Here is a 23,585-nt window from a genome sequence, read left to right on the forward strand (position 1 = left end):
GGGTGACCATAAAGAAAAACAGCACATAATTGTTTACTTTTTAACTAAAGCTAAGATGGAGACCTAAAATATTCTATTTGCTAGATTATGAAATAATATCAAAGTAGTAGCTCTTTCTTCATGGGAAGGAACAGAGGTTACTTCAAGTTGATTTACCACTGCCTTCCCTTTGGGTTAATTCAGCTTGTTATCTGAGGAACAGTTAAAATAAGCAAGAAAAATGAGGGTTTGCTAAATACTATGAGCACAGGAATTGAGTGAACTCACTGGTAAGTCTCCACCTGATTTTTTTTCACCTACAGGCATAAGTATCAGTGGGTTTGATCAGGAGGCAGGAATCTGAGATCACAGCAAAATCTACACAAACAGACTGTCAGTGGAGTCAATGGTTAATAAGTATGGCACGGATTAATAATCTAACCAGCAACCTTGTCAATGATATGGCCCAATGCAACACTGGAACAGGTTACCGATAAATTTTAAGCAATAAAAGGTACAAGATATAAGAGGTGGAAGCTGCTCAATGTTTAAGCCTTGACTGCCTTTTAATCCTGCACCTCAACACCATTTTCCTGCTCTGAACCCAGAAGCTTTGATTCATCCAATCAGAAAGGTATCAGGTTTAAATGAAATCAATGATTTGGCTCCGACAGCCCTGTGAAGGTAGAGAATGCAGAAGATTCCCCACCGAGAGATAAAATGTCTTTTTTTATTTGACCTAGCCCTTATTTTGAGACTGCAACTCTTACGTCTGAACTCCTCAGCCAGGCAAAATATGCTCTCCTCAGCTACCTTATCAAGTTATCAATCTATCAAGCCCACTGAATGTTTTCGTAAACTCAATATGGAGAAGCCTCATTTATTTAAAGCTGTCTTACGAGATGAAATGGGAATATGTTATAAATAAAAATTATTCATGCCCCCCCTCCCGGGAAGTTATCATGTTTTATTGTTTTCCAACATTGAATCGCAATGAATTTAATTGGGCTTTTTTGACACTGATCAACAGAAAAAGACTCTTTCATGTCAAAGTGAAAACAGATCTCTACAAAGTGATCCAAATTAAATACATATATAAAATACAAAATAAATGATTCCATAAGAATTAGCCCCCTTCCCCCTTTAACATGACACACCAGATCATCACTGGTGCAACCAACTAGTTTTAGAAGTCACATAATTAGTTAAATGGAGATCTGTTTTTGGAGACCTGTGTGCAGTCAAGGTATTTCAACTGATTATAGTAAAAATACACATGTATCTGAAAGGTCCAACTGTTGGTGAGTCAGTATCCTGGCAAAAACCACACCATGAAGACAAAAGAACACTCCAAGAAACTCCGCAAAAAGATTATTGAAAAGCACAAGTCAGGAGGTGGATACAAGAAAATTAAGAACATAAGAACATAAGAAATAAGAGCAGGAGTAGGCCATCTGGCCCATTGAGCCTGCTCCGCCATTCAGTAAGGTTATGGCTAATTTGACCATGGACTCATCTCCACCTATCTGTCTTTTCTCCATAACCTTTAGTCATAGTCATAGTCATACTTCATTGATCCCAGGGGAAATTGGTTTTTGTTACAGTTGCACCATAAATAATAAATAGTAATAGAACCATAAATAGTTATATAGTAATATGTAAATTATGCCAGTAAATTATGAAATAAGTCCAGGACCAGCCTATTGGCTCAGGGTGTCTGACCCTCCAAGGGAGGAGTTGTGAAGTTTGATGGCCACAGGCAGGAATGACTTCCTATGACGCTCTGTGTTGCATCTCGGTGGAATGAGTCTCTGGCTGAATGTACTCCTGTGCCCAACCAGTACATTATGTAGTGGATGGGAGACATTGACCAAGATGGCACACAACTTGGACAGCATCCTCTTTTCAGACACCACCGTGAGAGAGTCCAGTTCCATCCCCACAACATCACTGGCCTTACAAATGAGTTTGTTGATTCTGTTGGTGTCTGCTACCCTCAGCCTGCTGCCCCAGCACACAACAGCAAACAGGATAACACTGGCCACCACAGACTCGTAGGACATCCTCAGCATCGTCCGGCAGATGTTAAAGGACCTCAGTCTCCTCAGGAAATAGAGACGGCTCTGTCCCTTCTTGTAGACAGCCTCAGTGTTCTTTGACCAGTCCAGTTTATTGTCAATTCGTATCCCCAGGTATTTGTAATCCTCCACCATGTCCACACTGACCCCCTGGATGGAAACAGGGGTCACCGGTACCTTAGCTCTCCCCAGGTCTACCAGCAGCTCCTTAGTCTTTTTCACATTAAGCTGCAGATAATTCTGCTCATACTGTGCAACAAAGTTTCCTACCGTAGCCCTGTACTCAGCCTCATCTCCCTTGCTGATGCATCCAACTATGGCAGAGTCATCCGAAAACTTCTGAAGATGTCAAGACTCTGTGCAGTAGTTGAAGTCCGTGGTGTAAATGGTGAAGAGAAAGGGAGACAAGACAGTCCCCTGTGGAGCCCCAGTGCTGCTGATCACTCTGTCAGACACACAGTGTTGCAAGCACACGTACTGTGGTCTGCCAGTCAGGCAATCAAGAATCCATGACACCAGGGAAGCATCCACCTGCATTGCTGTCAGCTTCTCCCCCAGCACAGCAGGGCGGATGGTGTTGAACGCACTGGAGAAGTCAAAAACCATGTCCCTCATAGTGCTGGCTGGCTTGTCCAGGTGGGCGTAGACACGGTTCAGAAGGTAGACGATAGCATCCTCAACTCCTAGTCGGGGCTGGTAGGCGAACTGGAGGGGATCTAAGTGTGGCCTGACCATAGGCCGGAGCAGCTCCAGAACAAGTCTCTCCAGGGTCTTCATGATGTGGGAGGTCAATGCCACCGGTCTGTAGTCATTGAGGCCGCTGGGGCGCGGCGTCTTCGGCACAGGGACGAGGCAGGATGTCTTCCACAGAACAGGAACCCTCCGGAGCCTCAGGCTCAGGTTGAATACATGGCGAAGTACTCCACATAGCTGAGGGGCACAGGCTTTGAGCACCCTGGTACTGACACTATCCGGTCCTGCAGCCTTGCTTGGGTTGAGACGTTTCAACTGTCTTCTCACCTGTTCAGCTGTGAAGCCCACCATGGTAGTTTCGTGTGGGGAAGGAGTATAGTCATGAGAGCAGGGTGGGGGACTGTGAGGAGGGGTAGGAGGGGAGGGTGGAATATGTGTTGGTTGGGGGCCGACAACAGATGGCTCGTGTGGGGGATGGGCAGGGGCCACAATGTCAAATCTGTTAAAGAACAGGTTAACTTCATTGGCCCTGTCCACACTGCCTTCAGCTCCTCTGTTGCTAGTTTGCCGGAACCCAGTGATGGTCCTCATCCCCCTCCAGACCTCTCTCATGTTGTTCTGCTGGAGTTTCCACTCAAGCTTCCTCCTGTACCTGTCTTTAGCCTCCCTGATCCTGGCTTTCAGGTCCCTCTGTATTGCCCTCAGCTCCTCCCTATTTCCATCTCTAAACGCCCTCTTTAATTCCCTTAATTCCCCTACTAAGCAAAAATCTATCCGGCCTTGTTTGAAATATATTTACTGGGGTAGCCTCCACTGCTTAATTGGGCAGAGAATTCCACAGGTTCACCATTCTCTGGGAAAAGGAGTTCCTCCTCAACTCCATCCTAAATCTAATCCCCAGAATCTTGAGGTTATGTCCCTTAGTTGTAGTTTCTCATATCAGTGGTAACAACTTTCCTGATTCTATCTTATCTATCCCTTCCATAATTGTATATGTTTCTATAAGATCTCCTCTCATTCTTCTGAATTCCAGCAAGTACAGTCCCAGGCGATTCAATTTGTCCTCATAGTCTAACATCCTCATCCTTGGAATCAACCTGGTGAACCGCCTCTACACCACCTCCAAAGCCAGTATAAACTTCCTCAAGACCAAAACTGCAAACAGTGCTCCAGGTGTGGCCTCACCAGTACCCTGTACAGTTGCAGCATAACCCCCCCTCATGTTATAGTAATTTCAAGTCTGCATTTGGCTTCTTGAGCTCCCATTAACATTACTCAATGACTTTTACGTAACTCTATCACATCCCTGCAAATGTAAACCTCAACATCTTTCCTCTTGCAGAACTGAACTCCTGTGGTTCTTATCTCTTAACAGCAGCTTCTGTTCTAGAACATCCTCCCCTCTCACCAACACTACAATGTTCTCCTTCATCAATACTGCCACACTCTCTCCTCTCTTTCTACTCCCATCCTTCCTGGTACCCAGGAACGGAGACACGAGAGACTGCAGACGCTGGGATCTGGAGCAACAAACATTTGGCTGTAGAGTTCCTTCAGCAGACTGTTTGGAGTATCCACGAATACTTAGAACCCAATTCCTGCCCTTTTCCTTAGCCTGGTATCTTGTAATTCTCACAGCATCATAAAGCCACACGGTTACTCGGAGGTTGAGTGGAACCAGTTGCAATTGATACAGTGGCAAGTGAACTGACTTGCTAATATTAATTTTTGAATGTAATTTATTCTGAGCTGTTAGTTAATCCATACCTTGGCCTTCTGCATAAATTCTGTAAACTCATATTTTGAAATTGTTGAAGTATAATAGCAAGATCATGGTCTTTAAGACAGATTAGAACCAGCTTAGAATTTATTCATATTCATAATGTAAAATATATTCTAGATATTAAGAAGTTGTGCTTCGTTGTAACTTTCAGATGAAATTTATGAATTTATTAATACAAGTTTGCTTGGTACATGGAAATAAAATGTGCCTTTTTGATTTCAGGTTTAAATAAAGTTGGTTGGTATTCAGGATTGGAAGAAAAGTACTTTCATGCAATTCCTAACATTACTGTGGCAAATACTTCATGTCACATTCCACGTGCTGATGCTTTCCACATGTTTCGAGATCCAGTCAATGGTGACATTCCTTGGCCTGGACTCATATTTGGACTCACAGTACTTGCCACATGGTGTTGGTGTACTGATCAGGTAAATCTCAACAGTCATCATGGAAAATTTAATAGCAATTAAAATTATTTGACCTCCACATGCTTGGATATCTCATAATTATTATGGAAGTTAACTATACAGTGTTTTTTTTTCCTTTTTCACATTTTGATTTTCCTGTTTAATGAGCAAATATGCTGTCCATTCATAACATACAGCCAAATGAGTTCCCATATTGCTAGAACCCTAATGAGTAATTTAAGATTGAAATGTTTTTTCTTGGAAAAGGGTAGGTATTAAACAAATCAGATTCTCTGTTGTGTTAAATCAATGTTATTATTGATGGCAATCTGGACTTCCTTGTATGTCCCTTGTTATTAGACTTGAAACTAATGCAGATGATAATAGCAGATACATGGTGAATTAATTTGTACCATATTTCTTTATTATCATAACAAGCATTGTCATAGTCATTGTCATAGTCATACTTTATTGATCCCGGGGGAAATTGATTAGAAATATTAAGAATATACCCAACATTATTGCCAATGGAAGTGACACCTACTGGCCCTGAAATGATGATGACCTGAAATGTTTATTGTTGGAACTGGTATTTTCTGCTTGTTAGCCCAGAGTGAAAACACTAAGCCATTTAACGTTCACTAAATTACAACAGAATTCATTCAAGCTAATCAAAGATCCTCACCACGCCCCCACCCCCCACCTGGCTATGCTCTTTTCTTGCTGCTGCATTCAGGTACAGGAGCCTCAGGACTCGCACCACCAGGTTCAAGAACAGTTACTACCCCTCAAGCATCAGGCTCTTCAACAAAAGGGGATAACTACACTCATTTAAGGACTCTTTTATCTCATTTTTCTCATGTTCGCTATGTATTGCTATTTATTTTTTATCTGCATTTGCACAATTTGTTTACAGTTTTTAGTTCCTGATGTTTACAGTTTACAGACCTTTTTACAGTTACTGTTCTATAAATTTGCTAAATACTGTATGCCTGTAGAAAAAGAACTTCAGGGTTGTGTGTGGCGACATGTATGCACTCTAACAATAACTTCTACTATGAACTTTGAACTTAATTCATTCAGAGGATGTATGATGATATAATGTGAGAGTCAATGTCTCATTGTCCGAAAGGCAGTTAGAGCAAACCATGGGAAAGGTAGTTATATTGAATTTATTGGCCTGGCTCATTATTTCCATTCCCCATTCTACAACCTCACCTCCTTTGGATTATGAAGAATAATTTCTTGGGGTCTTGATTGGCCAAGAGCCAAGTGATGAAGTCTTGAATGGTGGCAAGGCCTCAGAAAACATGGCGGAGTGATAAAAGTGAGGAAGTACAAGACTTGCAGGTGAAACTCCTTTGAAAGTCTGGAAGCTGGTAAAATGCCTCCACCGGAGAACTTTTGGACTCCTTCAAAATTTCTGACATGGAATTAAATAAATCATTTGAAAGTGTTTGTAAATAACGGAAAATATAGAAACAATTATTGAATAAAAAGACATTACATGCTATTTTAATTCCTTCCTTCCAGTCCTACTGTCCCCATTCAATGAAACATTTGTAGATCTAGTGTGGCATTGGATTCATAAGACCATAAGACATAGGAGCAGAATTAAGCCACTTGGCCCATCAATTCTGCACCCATATGCCATTATGGCTGATTTATTATCCCACTGATTCTTTTCCATGTAACTTTTGCTAATCAAGAACCTATCAACCTCTTAAATATGCCCAATGACTTGCCCTCCACAGTCATCTGTGGTAATGAATTCCACAGATTCACCACCCTTTAGCTAAAGAAATTCCTCCGCATCTCTGTTCGAAAGGGATATTAATGTATTCTGAGGCTGTGCCCTTTGGTTCTAGACTCCCCTACTATTGGAAACATCCTTTCCACATCCACTCTATCTAAGCTTTTCAAAATTCAATAGGTTTCAATGAGAGCAGAATCCTATACATTATATAAGTCCTGAAGTGATGTCACTTACACTGACCAATGCCATAACCTCTTTGCTTGGCTACTCGAGCAGATGTTTGGTCATCCAATCCAATTCGATGGCTGGCATTGGAAATCACCCCTACTGTAGAAATACTGGCTGCTTGCTGCTAACAGACCCTAATGACTTGATATGTTGTCCTATAATTCACATATAATTTACTTACAATTGTTTCCTTTCCTTAGGTAATCGTACAGAGATCCCTTTCAGCAAAAACTCTTTCCCATGCCAAGGGGGGATCAGTTTTGGGAGGTTATCTGAAGATGTTGCCCATGTTCTTCATTGTCTGGCCTGGGATGATCAGCAGAGCACTGTATCCAGGTGTATATAAAATTTGTGTTTTGGAGATTTTGGTATAAAACTGTCAGGCAATTATTATTGTTGTAAAACATGTTTTTCATAGAAAGATAATTAAATATTTAAGTATATTTTAAAGATCTATTTGAGGTCCTAGCTCATCTGCCTTCTCCGTCATAAGTTCAGTTACTGAACCTGCCGGATTCGCGGTTGGCCCTCGCCCTTCCAGGTGCTACCGTTCCAGGTCAGAGTGGCTCTGGAAGCAATGAATGACTAAGGGGTAATTCCACTTTTTCCAGAGCTCTGAAAGTCCCCAGTCAGAGCCTCATCACCGGTTGCAGTTTAGCAGTCCAGAAATTAAGAAGGTCCAAGTATTTTAAAATCTGAAGTTCGTAATGCAATAAATAAGATGAAGAAATGAAAGGCAGCAGGTCCTGATGAATTAGTAATAGAACAAATTATCGCCCTTGAAGATTATGGAATTGAAAAACTTACTGATTTAATCAATGACATTCATGAGACTGGAATAATACCAGAAGAGATGAGAAAATCAGTATTTAAAACTCTTCCTAAGAAACCTGGAGCAATGGAATGTGAAGGACCAGAAGTTTAATGATACTTCTAAGAGTTTTGATGACGAGCTAAAAGTAAGATACAAGCTGAGATAGGTAAAGAACAACGTGGTTTTGTGCAAGACAAAAGTACAAGAAACACAATATTGATGTTAGGGATACTATCAGAACTAGCTATTCAGGCGCAAAAAGATTTGTTTATTTGTTTTATTGACTACACAAAAGCATTTGATAAAGTGAAGCACAATAATTTATTTGAAATATTACAGGAAACTCTAGATCTAGATTCGAAAGACCTCTGCCTAATCAGAAATCTGTATTGGGAACAAACTGCCGCTTTAAGAATAGACGGAGAAGTGAGTCAGTTTATGAAAATCAAGACAGGCATTAGACAAGGGTGTGTTTTCTCCTCTGGTTTGTTTAATGTGTACAGTGAAACAATATCACAAAAAATAAGAGACATCTTAGGAATCAAAGTTGGCAGTGAAAACAGCAATAATTCTAGATATGCAGATAACTGTGTTAATTGCAAGTATGGAGGAAGAACTAAAAAGTTAATTGATATAGTTGTTGAAGAAAGTGCAAAAATTGGTCTATCTATCAATTGCAAAAAGACAGAATGTATGGTGATATCAAAAAGAAGGAGAATCCTATCTCAGGCTGAGAATAAACAGGGAAGACATAGAACAAGTACAGAACTTTTACTACTAAGGAAGCTGGGTGACATCAGATGGCAGGTGCGACTTGGACATCAAAAGAAGAATAGGGATGGCAAAAGACACCTTTACAAGAATGAAGAGTATACTGACCAACACTAAACTAGGCATGACAACCTACCTCAGAGCACTGGAATGTTGTGTTTATCCAGTTATGTTATATGGCTCAGAGTGTTAGACAATATCTAGTAACATGAGGAAACCAATTGAAGCAGCAGAGATGTGTTTTTTGAGGAGGATGCAAAGAATATCATGGACAAAATGAATATCTAATGAGGATGTCATGAACAGAGCAAGCACAAAAAGAGAAATAATGTATGAGATCATGAAAAGGCAACGTGACTTCATTGGACATGTGATTAGGAAAGAGGAATTAGAATGCATGGTAACTATGGGAAAGACTGAAGGGAAGAGAGCAAGAGGAAGGCAAAGACAAATGATGATGGAGACAGCAGCCAGAGAATGGGAAGTGAATACCAATGAATTGATCCACTTGACCTGAAACAGGAGTGTGTGGGCCATGGCAGTCAAAGCTCAAACTGGGCACGGCACCTGATGATGATGATGATGATAATAATATCTATGCAGACAGCACAATAATGAGTAAATATGTGTCAGGATGAATAACGATGTCATTCTGTGAACGTGCCAGGTCCCAGGTAACTGTGATGGTAACACTTTAACATCAACTTTATCAGTGTTAACTGTTTTAAAATGTTTAGAAGGTATTCACTTGAATTTCTGAAGTATTTCCTTTGTTAATAATTTATGTTGAATATTTCCAGATCAGGTGGGCTGTGTGGATCCTGATATTTGTGAGTCAGTCTGTGGAGCCAGAGTAGGATGTTCAAACATTGCATACCCCAAGCTGGTAGTGGAACTTATGCCTGTAGGTGAGGCTGTATTTATTATCATCTTGAATACTGATGAACGGTGCATCTATTGTTTGTCGTCCGCTCAACCTGTCAGCTCCCATTATAAACACAGCACCTTGCTCATTCATTTCACAATTATTCCTGGTGTATTCCAGCCTCCATTTATTCACCCTTATAATTAAGGTGCCCATTTTCCATGAGGAAAGAGCCAGACAAACCATTCAAGCCATTGTTGGTATAATTCATTGTTTGCCGAAGTGGCACATGAGGAGCTGTCTGGTCTCCATCCAAGTTCTTTGCTAGAATCAAGAACTTACAAAATCATTCCAAATGGGAAGACTACGTTTGCATTATAAGTATTTCTACCATCTGCAACTTTCACAATCAAGAACACCAATGCTAAGTGTAACCAAGTGATAACTTGAGACAAAAATTTGTTAGGGAGAAGTTGATCTTGAAGACTTTGAAGCAATGTGGCAGACGAGGGGTTAAATCTCAGATGGGAAATATCCCTTCTCTCTGGTTGAAACAACCAAAACAAAGTAGCAAACATTTCTGCAGAAGGGGAAGTAATACTCCAAATTTAGGAAAATATAGAAATTTACCATTAAAATAAATATTATTTTATTGTTCCTATACACTGATTATTCATCAATCTGCTACCACCTTGAAAACCTCACACAGAAACTGAAACAGATAATACAAACTAAATGTCACAGGTGAATGGATTCCTGATATAGGGGAATTAATTATACAGAGGAATTTGTCCAACAATAAATTCTTCTGTATAAGACATGTGATTTGATCATCTGTGCTTGAAATTATTAAAAGGATTGTGATTGATATCTATTTATATTAGGCCATAAGACCATAAGACATAGGAACAGAATTGAGTCATTTAGTGGATCAAGTCTGCTTCGCCATTTCATCATGGCTGATCCAATTTTCCTCTCAGCCCCAATCTCCTGCCTTCTTCTTGTATCCCTTTATGCCCTGACCAATCAAGAATCTATCGATCTCTGCCTTATATATACATTAAAAATTGGCCTCCATAGCTGCCTGCAGCAAAGAATTCCACAGATTCACCACACTGGCTAAAGAATTCCACCTCATCTCCATTCTAAAAGAACACCCCTCTATTCTGAGGTTGTGTCCTCTGGTCTTAGACTCTCCCACCATAAGAAACATCCTCTCCACATCCACTCTATCAAGGCCTTTCACTATTCGATAGATTTCAATGAGTCACCCCTCATTGTTCTGAATTCTAGTGAATACCAGCCCAGAGCTAACAAACACTCTTCATATGGCAAGCCATTCAATCCTGGAATCATTTTTGTGAATTTTCTTTGAACCCTCTCAAGTTTCAGCACATCCCTTCTAAGATAAGGGCCCCACAACTGCTCATAATATTTCAAGTGAGGCATCGCCAGTACTTTCTAAAGTCTCAACATTACATCCTAGCTTTTATATTCTAGTCCTCTTGAAATGAACGTTAACGTTACATCTACCTTCCTCACCACAGATTCAACCTGCAAATTAACTTTTAGGGAATCCTGCACAAGGACTCCCAAGTCCCTTTGCACCTCAGTTTTTTTGTATGTTTCTCCATTTAGAAAATAGCCAACCCTTACATTTCTTCTGCCAAAGTGCATGACCATACACTTCTGGACACTGTATTCCATCTGCCACTTCTTTGTCCATTCTCCTAATCTGTCTTCTAATCTCCTAATAATAGGGACATTACAAAAATTGTGATATTGGCTGCCTTTTCTACTACACTTGATCCTGACAAACATGACCTAAATATGATTATTTTTTTCTTTCTGTGTTTATTTTGAACCAGGCTTGAGGGGGCTGATGATAGCAGTAATGATGGCTGCCTTAATGAGTTCACTCACCTCAATATTTAACAGCAGCAGCACGCTCTTCACCTTGGATATCTGGCAGAGGTTTCGCACAAACGCCACTGAACAGGAGCTAATGATTGTCGGCAGGTACCTTTCCATTTCAGCAAGACTGGTAATCGAAACAAAAAAAGGGAGTATTTCTGTTCCCCTACTATCCCATCGTGTGGTAGGGGAGGGTAAACATGAATTGGAGTCACTTTTTCAGCTGGGAGCGTCATTGTCATATTCAAAAGGGGTTTGTGTAAAAGCACCAAACAATGTACATTAAAAAAAAGAATAGATTTTCAACTTTGTCCATTATAAGCCAGTCGTCTCCTTTATTTCTGCTGATTTTCATTTCCAGTAGCAGCATGTTAGGTTGCCTGGTTGTGACTGAAAATCTCGGTTCTCTTCTCTGTCCATTTATGACCTAATGTTTGCAGATGAGGTACAGTGAACCTCAGCTTGGCAGACCTTTTTGAGGATGCTTCTCTTTTCAAGAGCAATAATACCTGCAACCATGGTACATAGGAAAGGTACAAGTGGAAAAATAGCTTCTTGATCAATGTACTAAAAAGTAGCCCACTTATCCAGGTGTATAATCACTTTCTTATCACAATTACTTCCCCTCTTGACATTTCCCTTTAGTCGTCCTAAGTACTTTTAAAAAATTTATTAGCTGGAACTAACAGGGTACCTTTGGGATTGAGAATCATTCAGAATTAGAGTTAGAATCAGAATCAGGTTTATTATCACCAGCATGTGTCATGAAATTTGTCAACTTAGCAGCAGCAGTACAATGCAATACATGATCATATGGAAAGAAAAAAAACAAGTAATTACAGTAGTTATATGTATGTATAGTAAATAGATTGAAAGTAGTGCAAAACAGAAGTAATATATGTTTTTTAAAAAGTGAGGTAGTATTAATAATGCACACTGCCTTTCTGAGGCACCACTCCTTGAAGATGTCTTGGACACTACACAAGATGGAACTGACTAATTTTATAATTTTCCGTAGCTTCTTTCAGTCACCAAAGTCATTAACTTTGCCAGGTTGAACTGTGAGATATTGAATAACCTGCCCGTTTATAAACCCTGCCTAATATCCTTTGCAAGTAGAATTGGAGAATAATTACATTTTGCACTGTGTTGAGAAATGTAGTTAATTGACAAAAAAAATTGAATAGAATTAAAATTGGATTTCTAGAGAGCATTATAAGTGTTATATTTTCAAATCAGGAAGAGAACCTGCATGATAACTGGCTGCATTTTATAGATGGTAGACACACAGCCATTGTGCACCAGCAGAGGAGAAAATAAAGGCTTGATCTGTGCTTTGTCATAATGGAGTTGAGCTTATCACTGCCTGAGTCAGTGGTGGAGGCAGATACACTAGTGAAATTTAAGAGACCACTAGACAGGTATATGGAGGAATTTAAGGTGGGGGGGTTATATGGGAGGCAGGGTTTAAGGGTCGGCACAACATTGTGGGCTCAAGGGCCTGTACTGTGCTGTACTGTTCTATATTCTATGTTTATCAGGAATTGCAGAAAATGTTTTCATCTAGGCAAATGCACAGTATTCCATCACACTCTTGTTGCATGCTTTGTAGAAGTCGGCAAGGTTTTGGAATGCTAGGAGGTGAGCCACTCGTTATTGAATATCAATCCTCTGTCCTATTGTTGAGGACACTTGAGAGAGGGTGTGGGGAAGCTGACAGGATCTGAAAACTTTTCCTTGAACTGAGCTGGCACCAGTTTCCAACAGGTGATGAGGCTACACATTCAGTTTTACTGAGCACAAGTACCTAAGTGCATCGAGGTCCATTACCTTAGGACTCCATTTTAACTACTTAATATGGACCGGTTCTAGCTAACAGGTGTGCAGGTCATCTGTTTCAATCCACCTGCAAAATCTGCAGAAGGCCTGGTTCTATGGACATTTAGTGCAGAGAGTTATTTCTCAGATTTGCATCAGCATTTTTGATTTGTAGAAGGAAACATCCTGTTGAAATGCTGCACCTGAACATGCTGAGGAGTGTGGCAGGCAGGCGACTGAATATGTCTGTCTGATGATATAGCTGCTAGCATCTGCAAAGGAAAACATGTTTCTTTTATTTTAGCCATTTTCTTATTGGCAATGATTCTGCTGTTGCCATTTATACCCTTTCTAGACTGATATTGTTTTCCTTAAAAGAATACTCAATTTTTGCACGATCTTTATCATTTTGCTTTCCACCCTATTACTGACTCTCTTTTGTTCTAGCCTTCCTCTTCTTACTCTGCACTTGAAACCTGCTATCATTCTGCCTTTTGCACATTATAATGAATGGTTATCAACCATAAATAGTAATTTTTTTCCTCTGGCCATTGATGCTGTCTGACCCTCTAATTATAAACAATCGTTTCTAGCTTTTCTGTTCATTTACTTACCATTCACGTATTGCTTCCAATGTCCAGCTTGAATTTAACCAGATACGTATGCCTGCTGGTTTCCAAATGAATGTAATGAATCAATTGAATTTCACAACAAACTGCTTGCTTTGTGATTACTTTCTGATACCAGCATTTTATTCTGAATTTACTTTGTTTAACTGAATTTAAATTCTGAATATCATCAACAAGCCTGGTAACTCTTTCTTTGGGCTCAGTGCCCATTTTACGTATACTTATTTTGTGGGATCCTTGAGATTTTAAAACTCAGTATAAATAGGGGTTGTTGATGCATATCTTTCACACTATTTCTTTTGCTTACCAGTTCATGAGCAATTATGTGTGCAGACGTAATACACGGACCTTATTTTTCAAGAACTCCATAACAATGGAAGTGATGATCTCTCCAACTGAATAAGTACATTTGCTGCTTCTAACAAGAAGTGCTTGGTAACGCATTGATCAATATTTCAGAAGTGTCTTGAAATAAAGGTGGTTGAATTGACATGAAGCAGAGACCTTTTAGCTGTTTTACAGAACCTAATTTATTCAGAGGATGTGTCCAAGTGTTATTTTCTAATTAGCTTATTATTGTTTTTATTTGTTTTGCAGGGTATTTATTATTTTCATAGTTGCTGTCAGTATAGTATGGATCCCCATTATCCAGAAAGCCAACAGTGGCCAGCTATTTGACTACATTCAGTCTGTTACCAGCTACTTAGCACCACCAATCACAGCACTGTTCATCATGGCAGTCTTCTGGACAAGAGTCAATGAGCCGGTGAGAACCAGGACCAGTGAGAGCTATTGCAATTACTGTCATTTAATAGCCCATTAATGTAGAAAATCTGCTGAAACAAGAATTAAATCTTCATAAATGATGCATTTCAAAATGTATAAATATCAACATAAACTGCTCGACAAAGACTTAAAGTAATCCAGATTGCTGAAAGAGCATTTTCTTTCTTGCAGTTAGAAATGTTCCAGATAAGTATTACCCCATTCCATAAGCCAGGATGCAATGTACAAACTTATTCAAAGTTCAAAATAAATTCATTATCAAAGTACATATATGAAATGATATGCAACCCTGAGATTAATGAAGTCTTCTTGGGCTTCCAGCCAGGTACAGGCATCAATTATAACTGATGTTTCTCTGCCATCTTAAGAACATGAGATGAAGGTCTTTGAAAGTGAGTTCATAGGTTGTGAGAACAGTTTAGTGTGAGGCAAGTGGATCTGAGTGAAGTTATCCCCTCTGGTTAAAGGGCCTAATGATTGAGGGGCAACACCTGGTGGTGCGGGTCCTGAGGCTCCTTCCTGATGGCAGTAATGAGAAGAGAGCATGGCCTGGAAGGTGGGTGTCTCTGATGATGGATGCTGCTTTCCTGCGATAGCGCTCCATGTGGATTTGCTCAACAACGGGGAAGGATTTTGCCATGATGGACTGGGCCATATCCACAACTTTTTTGTAGGCTTTTCCATTCAAAGGCATTGGTGTTTCCATACAATATACTCTCCACTGCACATCTATAGAAGCTTGTCAAAGTTTTAGATGACACGTCAAATCTTCACACACTTCTAAGAAAGTAGAGGCACTGCCATGCTTTCATCATAATGGCACTTACATACTGGACTCAGGACATAGACTCTGAAATGACAATACCAAGCAATTTAAAGTTGCTGACCCTCTCCACCTCTGATCCCCTAGAGGACTGGCTTATGGATCTTTGTTTTCCTCTTCCTGAATCAGCTCCTTGGTCTTGCTGACATTGAGTGAGAGGCCGTTGCTGTAGCACCACTCAGCCAGATTTTCTATCTCCCTCCTGTGTGTTCAACTGTTGAGTAATCCTGCTAAGTGGCCATTATTCAAGTTCATGTTTAAACATTATTGTTTCAATACTGTCATGCCAAATCCTTTTTTAAGTCAATTTCTATGAGCTCCCCCCCCCACAGTTTCACAGAATAGTGCTGAATACCATCCGTTTTAATATATACTCAGATTGACACCCCTGAGGCCAACTACCTACTTGAGACTATGGATCCTTCATCCAATTTCCTTTTAATGATAAGTGACAGTCATATTTAAGAAGATATAAATTATAATACAGCTTAGGTTGCATTTGAATTAACTAAAAGGCTCTAAGGCAGAATGATCCAACATGTTCTCACTCCAGCAACCAGTAGGCTATCGCTCAGTATAAAGGATATCATGATATCATCATGACACATTATATTTACAGTATTGGTGCAGATAATCATGAAAGTCGATGATTTTCATGAACATTGATCTAAATTTTTTACTAGTCTGCCAAACAGGGAAATTCTTGACTGATTAGGAACAGCATGTCACATTCTATGTAACTACATTCCTAGCATTGAGATTAGCAATAAAATGCCCACAGGGTTTCTTTGAAACAATAATATTTCAACCAGTTTTCCTAAAGGAAATTGTACATTGAGTGTATATGTTATACCTGGATTCTTTATTAGAAACTAATATGTAGTTAAAGCATCTTGATGAGATTTGTTTAATATATGTTATAGGGTGCTTTTTGGGGATTGATGGTTGGGCTGATTCTGGGTCTTGTTCGAATGGTCATGGAGTTTGTCTATGGAGCGCCATCATGTGGTGAAGTGGATAAAAGACCATCATTCCTCAAGGACGTGCACTACCTTTACTTTGCTTTGATTCTATGTGGAATAAGTGCAATTGTTATCACTGTCGTCAGCCTACTGACACCAGCAATCCAAGAAGAAAATGTAAGTGATGGATATTGATATATTAGTACATCTCTCAAAAAAATCCACCTTTTAAGTTCTTTCTTAGTTTGTCTATTACAGCAAGGTATTCCAAGATCGTGGTTAGAATTCCCTACAGGATCCCCATAAAAAAATAAAATGAACATGTTTTCCTTATATTGTATTTTGTAGCTGTGCTATTTGTAAAACAAAGATTAGTTTTTTTTTGGTCCACTCAATTTTAAAACCAACCATTAACATCAGTTAACCATCACTTCTGGACTGATGTCCATGACTAACCTTGATTAACCTTGATCTACTTTAACCTATTTTAACCTTGATGTCCATCCAAAGCACTCCAATAGAGATAGATTTTGTTTTGAAAAAAAACTAATTGGTTTATTTCGGCCTGAAACGTCGACTGTACTTTTTTTTCCATAGATGCTGCCTGGCCTGCTGTGTTGCTTGGATCTCCAGCATCTGCACATTTTCTGTTGTTTGTAATTGGTTTATTTTCTCAGTACAGGAATATTTCTATTAGTTTTCATATACAGATGTTTTATTGATGCAGCGTCTGATGATGGGTTCAATATGGTGCTAGAGCTTAAGGTTGCATTAATCACAATTGTGTGAAATGATAAAAGATAAGTCAAAAGTGAAATAAGTTATTTAGTAACTGAAGCAAATCAATTCTGAAGGTGGAATATTAATCATGAGAAGATTTTAAAAAGAGTGGGGTTAGGTGAGCCAATTGTTATCTGAGTTACACTTCCACAGTTGAATGCCCAATTCAAGTTGAATGCTGGATTTAATTTTTGTAAACAATATAAACCATAAGAATCAGAAGGTTGACTGGAAATGGAAGGGTTGGCATGTATTGTATGCGGTCATCCTGAGAGAAAAGAAGATTTATACTCTACAAGACCATTTCCACTGCGATAACCTGGACCCCAAGAAACTTAATAACCTGTTGGACCCCTCAAGGCCCTTCAGACACTTCATCCAGAGCCATGATGGCAGCAGTCTGGACTCCTGTGGCAGCTCATTGTGTACCTTCTTGTCATCAGCCACCACTTGCTGTGTCATTATTTATGTGTGCTTGCTACCATTTACAAGCTGGAAGTAAGGGCCTCATATAAATGATATAAAGGACATTTCATGGGGGTTTTATTGGATATCAGACAACACACCAGCATCTCGACATTCACGCTCAATCACATTTGAGTGTATAACGCCCCACTGTCCTCATCCGAGTCTTGCAGAGCTGAACTCATGTGTGACCTTGCTTAAGGGAAGCTGGCAAACAAGTTTTGCTTTCTCCCAGTCTGGCTGCCCTACAGCTGTTACATCTACTGTCTGTGAAGTTCCACAATATATGTTGGTGGCTATCAGGTAGAGATCTTCAACGTCTGGCAGCTCATCAGCTGCTGTTAGCCGCTAAAGTTGCCATCTCCTATTGCTTTCACCTTTCTGTCACATGGCTTTCTCAATATGGTCATCCTAGAATAGGTTGAGTGAACTCGGCCTTTTCTCCTTGGAGCGACGGAGGATGAGAGGTGACCTGTTAGAGGTGTACAAGATGATGAGAGGCATTGATCGTGTGGATGATCAGAGGCTTTTTCCCAGGGCTGAAATGGTTGCCACAAGGGGACACAGGTTTAAGGCGCTGGGGAGTAGGTACAGGGGTAAGTTTTTTACTCAGAGAGTGATAAGTGCGTGGAATGGGCTGCCGGCAACGGTGGTGGAGACAGATACAATAGGGTCTTTTAAGAGACTTCTGGATAGGTACATGGAGCTTAGAAAAATAGAGGGCTATGGGTAAGCCGAATAATTTCTTTTTCTTTTTCAATATTTTTTATTGATTTCTATATAGGAGAATACAGAGTCCAAGAGAATACATATTATAAGACAAAAGAAAAAATATAATAATACCAGATACAGTACATTGAATCACATTAATGAACTCCTTACTCTATATTCATATAGATTAGACTAATTCATATATTAGAATAGAAACAATTTTATAAAAAATAAAAGATCTATACACACTACCAAAGTCAAAGCTGCTTGGGGAAAAAAAGAAAAAAAACTTATCAGATAATAAAATATGTTGTTAACCAACTTCTGTACTTTAACGAGAAGTCAAAGATTATGAAAATAATTTTAAAACGCCCCCACAAATTTTGAAAATCTTAGTTAGATTCAGAAATTGAACAATGAATCTTTTCTAAATTTAGGCATGCCATAACATCCCGTAACCACTAAGCATGATTAGGTGGAACAGCATCCTTCCATTTAAACAAAAGTGCCCTCCTAGCCATAAGAGAGATAAAAGCCAGAATGTGCAAATCAGATGTCTTCAAGATGATATCTTTCCTTCCAACAATACCAAACAGGGCAGTCAAAGGATTAGGCTTAAAATTTACTTTAAAGAGTACAGAAAAAGTTTGGAATACTTCCTTCCAATATTTTCCAGGACTCGGACATGTCCAAAACATATGAATAAATGAAGCTTCTCCATTGTTACACCTATCACAGCAGGGAGATATATCCATATAAAAATGAGATAACTTATCCTTGGTCATATAAGCCCCATGAACCACTTTAAGTTGTAGGAGGGAATGACAAGCACATAACGATGAAGTATTAACCAATTTAAAAATTTCATTCCAAGTTTTTTCAGAAATTAAAGTCTGTAAATCTTGTTCCCAAAGATTTTTGATTTTGTCAAAAGAATCATTTCTCATTCCCAACAACGTATCATAAATATTGGATATTGAACCATTATAAAATGATTTCATATTAAGAATTTCATCTAATACGTTCCTATCAGGACTATTGGGAAATGTATATAATTGAGATTGCAGAAAATCTCTAATTCGTAAGTACTGATAAAATGGGTTTTTGGTAAACTATATTTAATTGATAATTGTTCGAATGAAGAAAGACTTCCTCCAACAAACAGTTCCCAGAAACATGTAATGCCCAATCCTTCCCATTGTTTAAAAACTACATGTAATTTCTAAGGTAGGGACATGTTCGGCACAACTTTGTGTGCCAAAGGGCCTGTATTGTGCTGTATGTTTTCTATGTTTCTATGTTTCTAGTCTGCAGAGCTACCTTGGCCATACAATGACTTCCAGCATTAGAACTGAAGGGGTAATGTGTATGAGTACAGTTGCTCTCAGCTCATGCAGAGGCTTCTAGTAATACTTATACCTCAAATGTGTAAATAAGTAAATAATTGTGACTGCTCTTCTTTAGCACTTGAATCCTTGCATGTTCCTTTCTCCACAAGTTAAATTATTGCCATGCACCACCATTAATTGTTCAAGTGTGGTTTCTTTTGCATCTGCTTAATTTTAATCTTTTTCCAACAGTCATGCAGATAGTAAACATCCAGTGATCCAGGTTCAGCCTTGACCACTTTTGCTTCCCATGTAGAGTGTGCATGTTCTCATTTGGCTGTTCTTGTTTACTTTGTACTGGTGGATCGGTTAATTGGCCATCATAAAATGCCCCATATGTAGGTGAGTGGAAGAATCTGGAAGGAGTTGATGGGAATTTGGGAAAGATAAAATAAGACATGTTAAAGCAATGGTTGGTGCGGACTTGATGGGCTGAAGTGCTGTTTCCATGTGAGTTTCTGCGGTTGTGGAAGAATGGGAATGTTCAGTGATGAGTACACATAAGACTATGACTGATATATGTCTGGGCACTAGGCAAATCAGTAGAGCTGATGTGGAAAATCAACGGTGTTGTTGAATGGTGGAGCAGATTCGGGGATAAGTGGCCTTCTGCTCCAGTTGTTTAAGTTTTTACTGTCACACAGGTACCGGCACTGATGTGACATAATTATTTCAATTGCAAGGAAGAAAAGGTTTCATGTTGATTTCAACTATTTCACTGGTGTAATGAAAAATTAATTTGATTTGCTATCCCAAACAAAAAACATTAAATGTGTTTTATAAGCAGATTTTAGTTGTTGAACTGAAGCAATATTTGAATATTTCCTTCACTATTCCTGAAGCTAAAACATCACTATTTTTCTTGAAATTTGAAATAATATCTGTAGTTCCAGGATTACAGCAGAATATAACAATTATTCAACCAATAAAGAATTAATTCATGGACTACAGACAAATTGTTTTAGTGTCAGTAATAAAACATCTCAAGATGGAGGATATCAAATAAAATAGCAATAATTTCTGAGAATAATCAGTAAATTTATCTTAATGTGAAAATACACTAGCAGATAGTAGAATGGACCTGTTATATATTTTGTTTTCAGAAAAGCTTCAATAATGTACCACGTAAGTAAATTATGGCAAAGAGCATATCTTATAGAATAAATGGGCAGGCACCGAATAGGATCAAAATATAGCTACAGAATAGAAAATTGATATTAATGGGATACAGGAAGTTTACTGTACTGGCAAAAAAGTGGGTAACTCACACTCAATATTGACTCAAAAATAGGTAACAACATTTGCAGAGATCAAAATAGAAGTTTTAACTCCTAGAATTAAAACTGCAAAGTGAATATTTTTGCAGGGAGCAAACTATGGTGAAATATAAGATGTTTTATTTTGATTGGGAGAGTAAGTCAGATAAATGTTCCACTAATCTGGATTGAGAAGCAAAGAGATTTGGGAATATATAGCCCCTTCAAATAGCACCCTCTGACAGAACTGCAGACATAAAACCCGCGCTTTTATTTCTACCCTATCATCTGTTTACGGTCCCAAGAATTTTTCTACATGAAGTACTGATCTAACTGGGTGTGCTTTTCAAAATAGTGTAGTATATTTGCTGTTCACAGCTGGTCTTCCCATTGATGTGAAAATGACAGCACAGGGTGTAACTTTCCCAAGATCAGGACTGAACCTACACTGCTAGAGCTGAGGGAGCAGCTGCTCTAACTGTGTCACTGCACCGCTCTGTGGAGAGCAAAAAACAAGATAGTTCCCTGAAATTGTTTAATATTGAGCTGCCATTGCTACAATGTGTCTTTTCTCTAAATTCCCTCTACTCAGTGTTTTTCCCATTAACCCAACATTGAATCCGGAGGCAACACAACCTCCTTATTTTACTGTAGTAAAATATGGCCAGTACTTTTTCAATAACATTACAGAACTCACAGTAAGTAAGTCTTTTTGTTATTTTGCAAAATTGACAACTGTACATAAAGTTTACTGATCTCTTTACTTCACACAATAAGAATTACTTATATTTTCAAAGCTAATTCGATTAACCTGGTGGACTAGAAACATCAAAATTTCGACGAAATGCTTGGATGATAACTGGAGCCAGCCAAAGACAATCTCCGAGCTGATTGACAGAAGTGCTGAATCATTATCTATCACAGAGGATGATGAACTGCAAGAAACAGGTAGAGTGGTTTTGGGGAGCTAATGCCTGAAATGTTAACTCTGTTTCTGTTAACCTGCTGCTTGCCAGCTGGGTTTCGCCAGTATTTGCTGTTTTTATTACAGGATAACTATGTATTCCAGTTCCATTCATCATGCACACTGTCTGCATCGCCACAATCCCAAGCACAAAATTCTACCACTGAGTGAACAGGGTTAGGAATGTAAGGCACTTACTCTTTGAAAATACACTCAGTGGCCACTTTATTAGGTACACCTTTTCATTAACTGCTTATCAACGTAAATATCGAATCAGCCAGCATTGAGACAACTCAATGCATAAAAAGCAGGCAGACACGGTCAAGAGGTTCAGTTGTTGTTCAGACCAAACATCAGAGTGGGGAAGAAATGTGATCTGAGTGACTTTGACAATGGAATGATTGTTGGTGCCAGATAGGGTGCTTTGAGTATCTCAGAAACTGCTGATCTCCTGGGATTTTTGTGCACAACTGTTTTCAGAGTTTACAGAGAATGGTGCAAAGCACACAAAAAAATCCAGTGACGGGCAGTTCTGTGGGCAAAAACACTTTGTTAATGAGAGAGATCAGAGGAGAATTGCCAGCCTGGTTCAAGCTGACAGAAAGGCAGCAGTAACTCAAATAACCATACATTACAACATTGGTGTGCAGAAGAGCATCTCTGAACCCACCACAAATTGAACCTTGAAGTGGATGGGCCACAGCAGCAGAAGACCATGAACATATATACAGTGGTCATGGGAGGTACCAAGTAAAGTGGCTATTGTGTGTTTATTACCTACGTAATTTTTGCTCTATTGTTGCCCTTTCTCCACGTTTCCTTCCTGAGGCAGCATTTACATTTGTAGTCAGTGGTTCAGTTATATCAGATCCCAATTAACTATAACAAAAACAATAAGCCAAGAAGGGGTAGGAGGTGGATCAATGAATAAAAGTATCAAATATAAATAAAGAACGGAAGTCGTCGTAGCATATTGAAGACTGCAATAGAAATTACATAATCACAGATTGTCCTGCAAAATATTGTACTGTTTCATAGTTACAGTGCAATGTTGTAAGAGCATGGCAAAGCAATGTGTTTCTTGGGATCTCAGTCAATAGTAGGACAGATAGTCTGATCTCTTATCTAATGATTTTGTGGATGCAGAGGGACAGGGATTTTGAAGAAGCAGAATGAAATAGAGGAAATGAATTAAACTTCTGAACTCTGGTTTGGTAAGAGATAATCATATAGATAAGAGGAAACAATTCAAGGTCATTCTGAAAGTTTCTATGAAAAAGAGTAACATGGGAATCCTTGGCCCATAACTTCTTACAGTGAGGGAGAAGCATGTGGAAGCCCATCATAAAAAGTGGATGGACTGCACTGTCTTACAGTCCACCCATCAGGTCATGATATCAAGCTCCTCCCAGAGTCTATGGTCCCACATTGGCTTTATCGGTCATTCCAGAACCCACTGAACTGGAGTGCAGCAAGTCATTAAACCTATTGGACTGTTTTAGAAGAGAGAGAGAGGTTTAAAATGAAGGACCAGATACTGATCCAGTGGGCTGTCTTGTCTCGAGTAGTGTTGAATTCCTTCAGTTGATAGAAACGCACTCATCTAGGTAAGTAGGAAGAATTCCATCACTTCTTTATAAACCTGGTTGATGATGGAACAGTTCTGGGACCCAGACTCTGCACTGATAATGTAGTTTCTGCTCAGTGGTGCACTC

General features: G+C 39.1%; 1 protein-coding gene across 2 annotated transcripts in view; it reads left to right on the forward strand.

Moving 5' to 3' along the window:
* slc5a9 (solute carrier family 5 member 9) overlaps positions 1-23,585 on the forward strand; it is a 51,981-nt gene that overhangs the window by 23,594 nt on the left and 4,802 nt on the right. For both annotated transcript variants that reach the window (XM_063064308.1, XM_063064309.1), the window contains exons 7-13: positions 4,756-4,961; positions 7,125-7,260; positions 9,310-9,417; positions 11,243-11,393; positions 14,333-14,501; positions 16,268-16,483; positions 21,704-21,854. In XM_063064308.1, coding sequence (XP_062920378.1) covers positions 4,756-4,961; positions 7,125-7,260; positions 9,310-9,417; positions 11,243-11,393; positions 14,333-14,501; positions 16,268-16,483; positions 21,704-21,854 — 1,137 coding nt within the window. The remainder of the gene's footprint in view (positions 1-4,755; positions 4,962-7,124; positions 7,261-9,309; positions 9,418-11,242; positions 11,394-14,332; positions 14,502-16,267; positions 16,484-21,703; positions 21,855-23,585) is intronic.

Source organism: Mobula hypostoma, chromosome 12 (genome assembly GCF_963921235.1).
Source record: "Mobula hypostoma chromosome 12, sMobHyp1.1, whole genome shotgun sequence".
NCBI lineage: Eukaryota > Metazoa > Chordata > Chondrichthyes > Myliobatiformes > Myliobatidae > Mobula > Mobula hypostoma.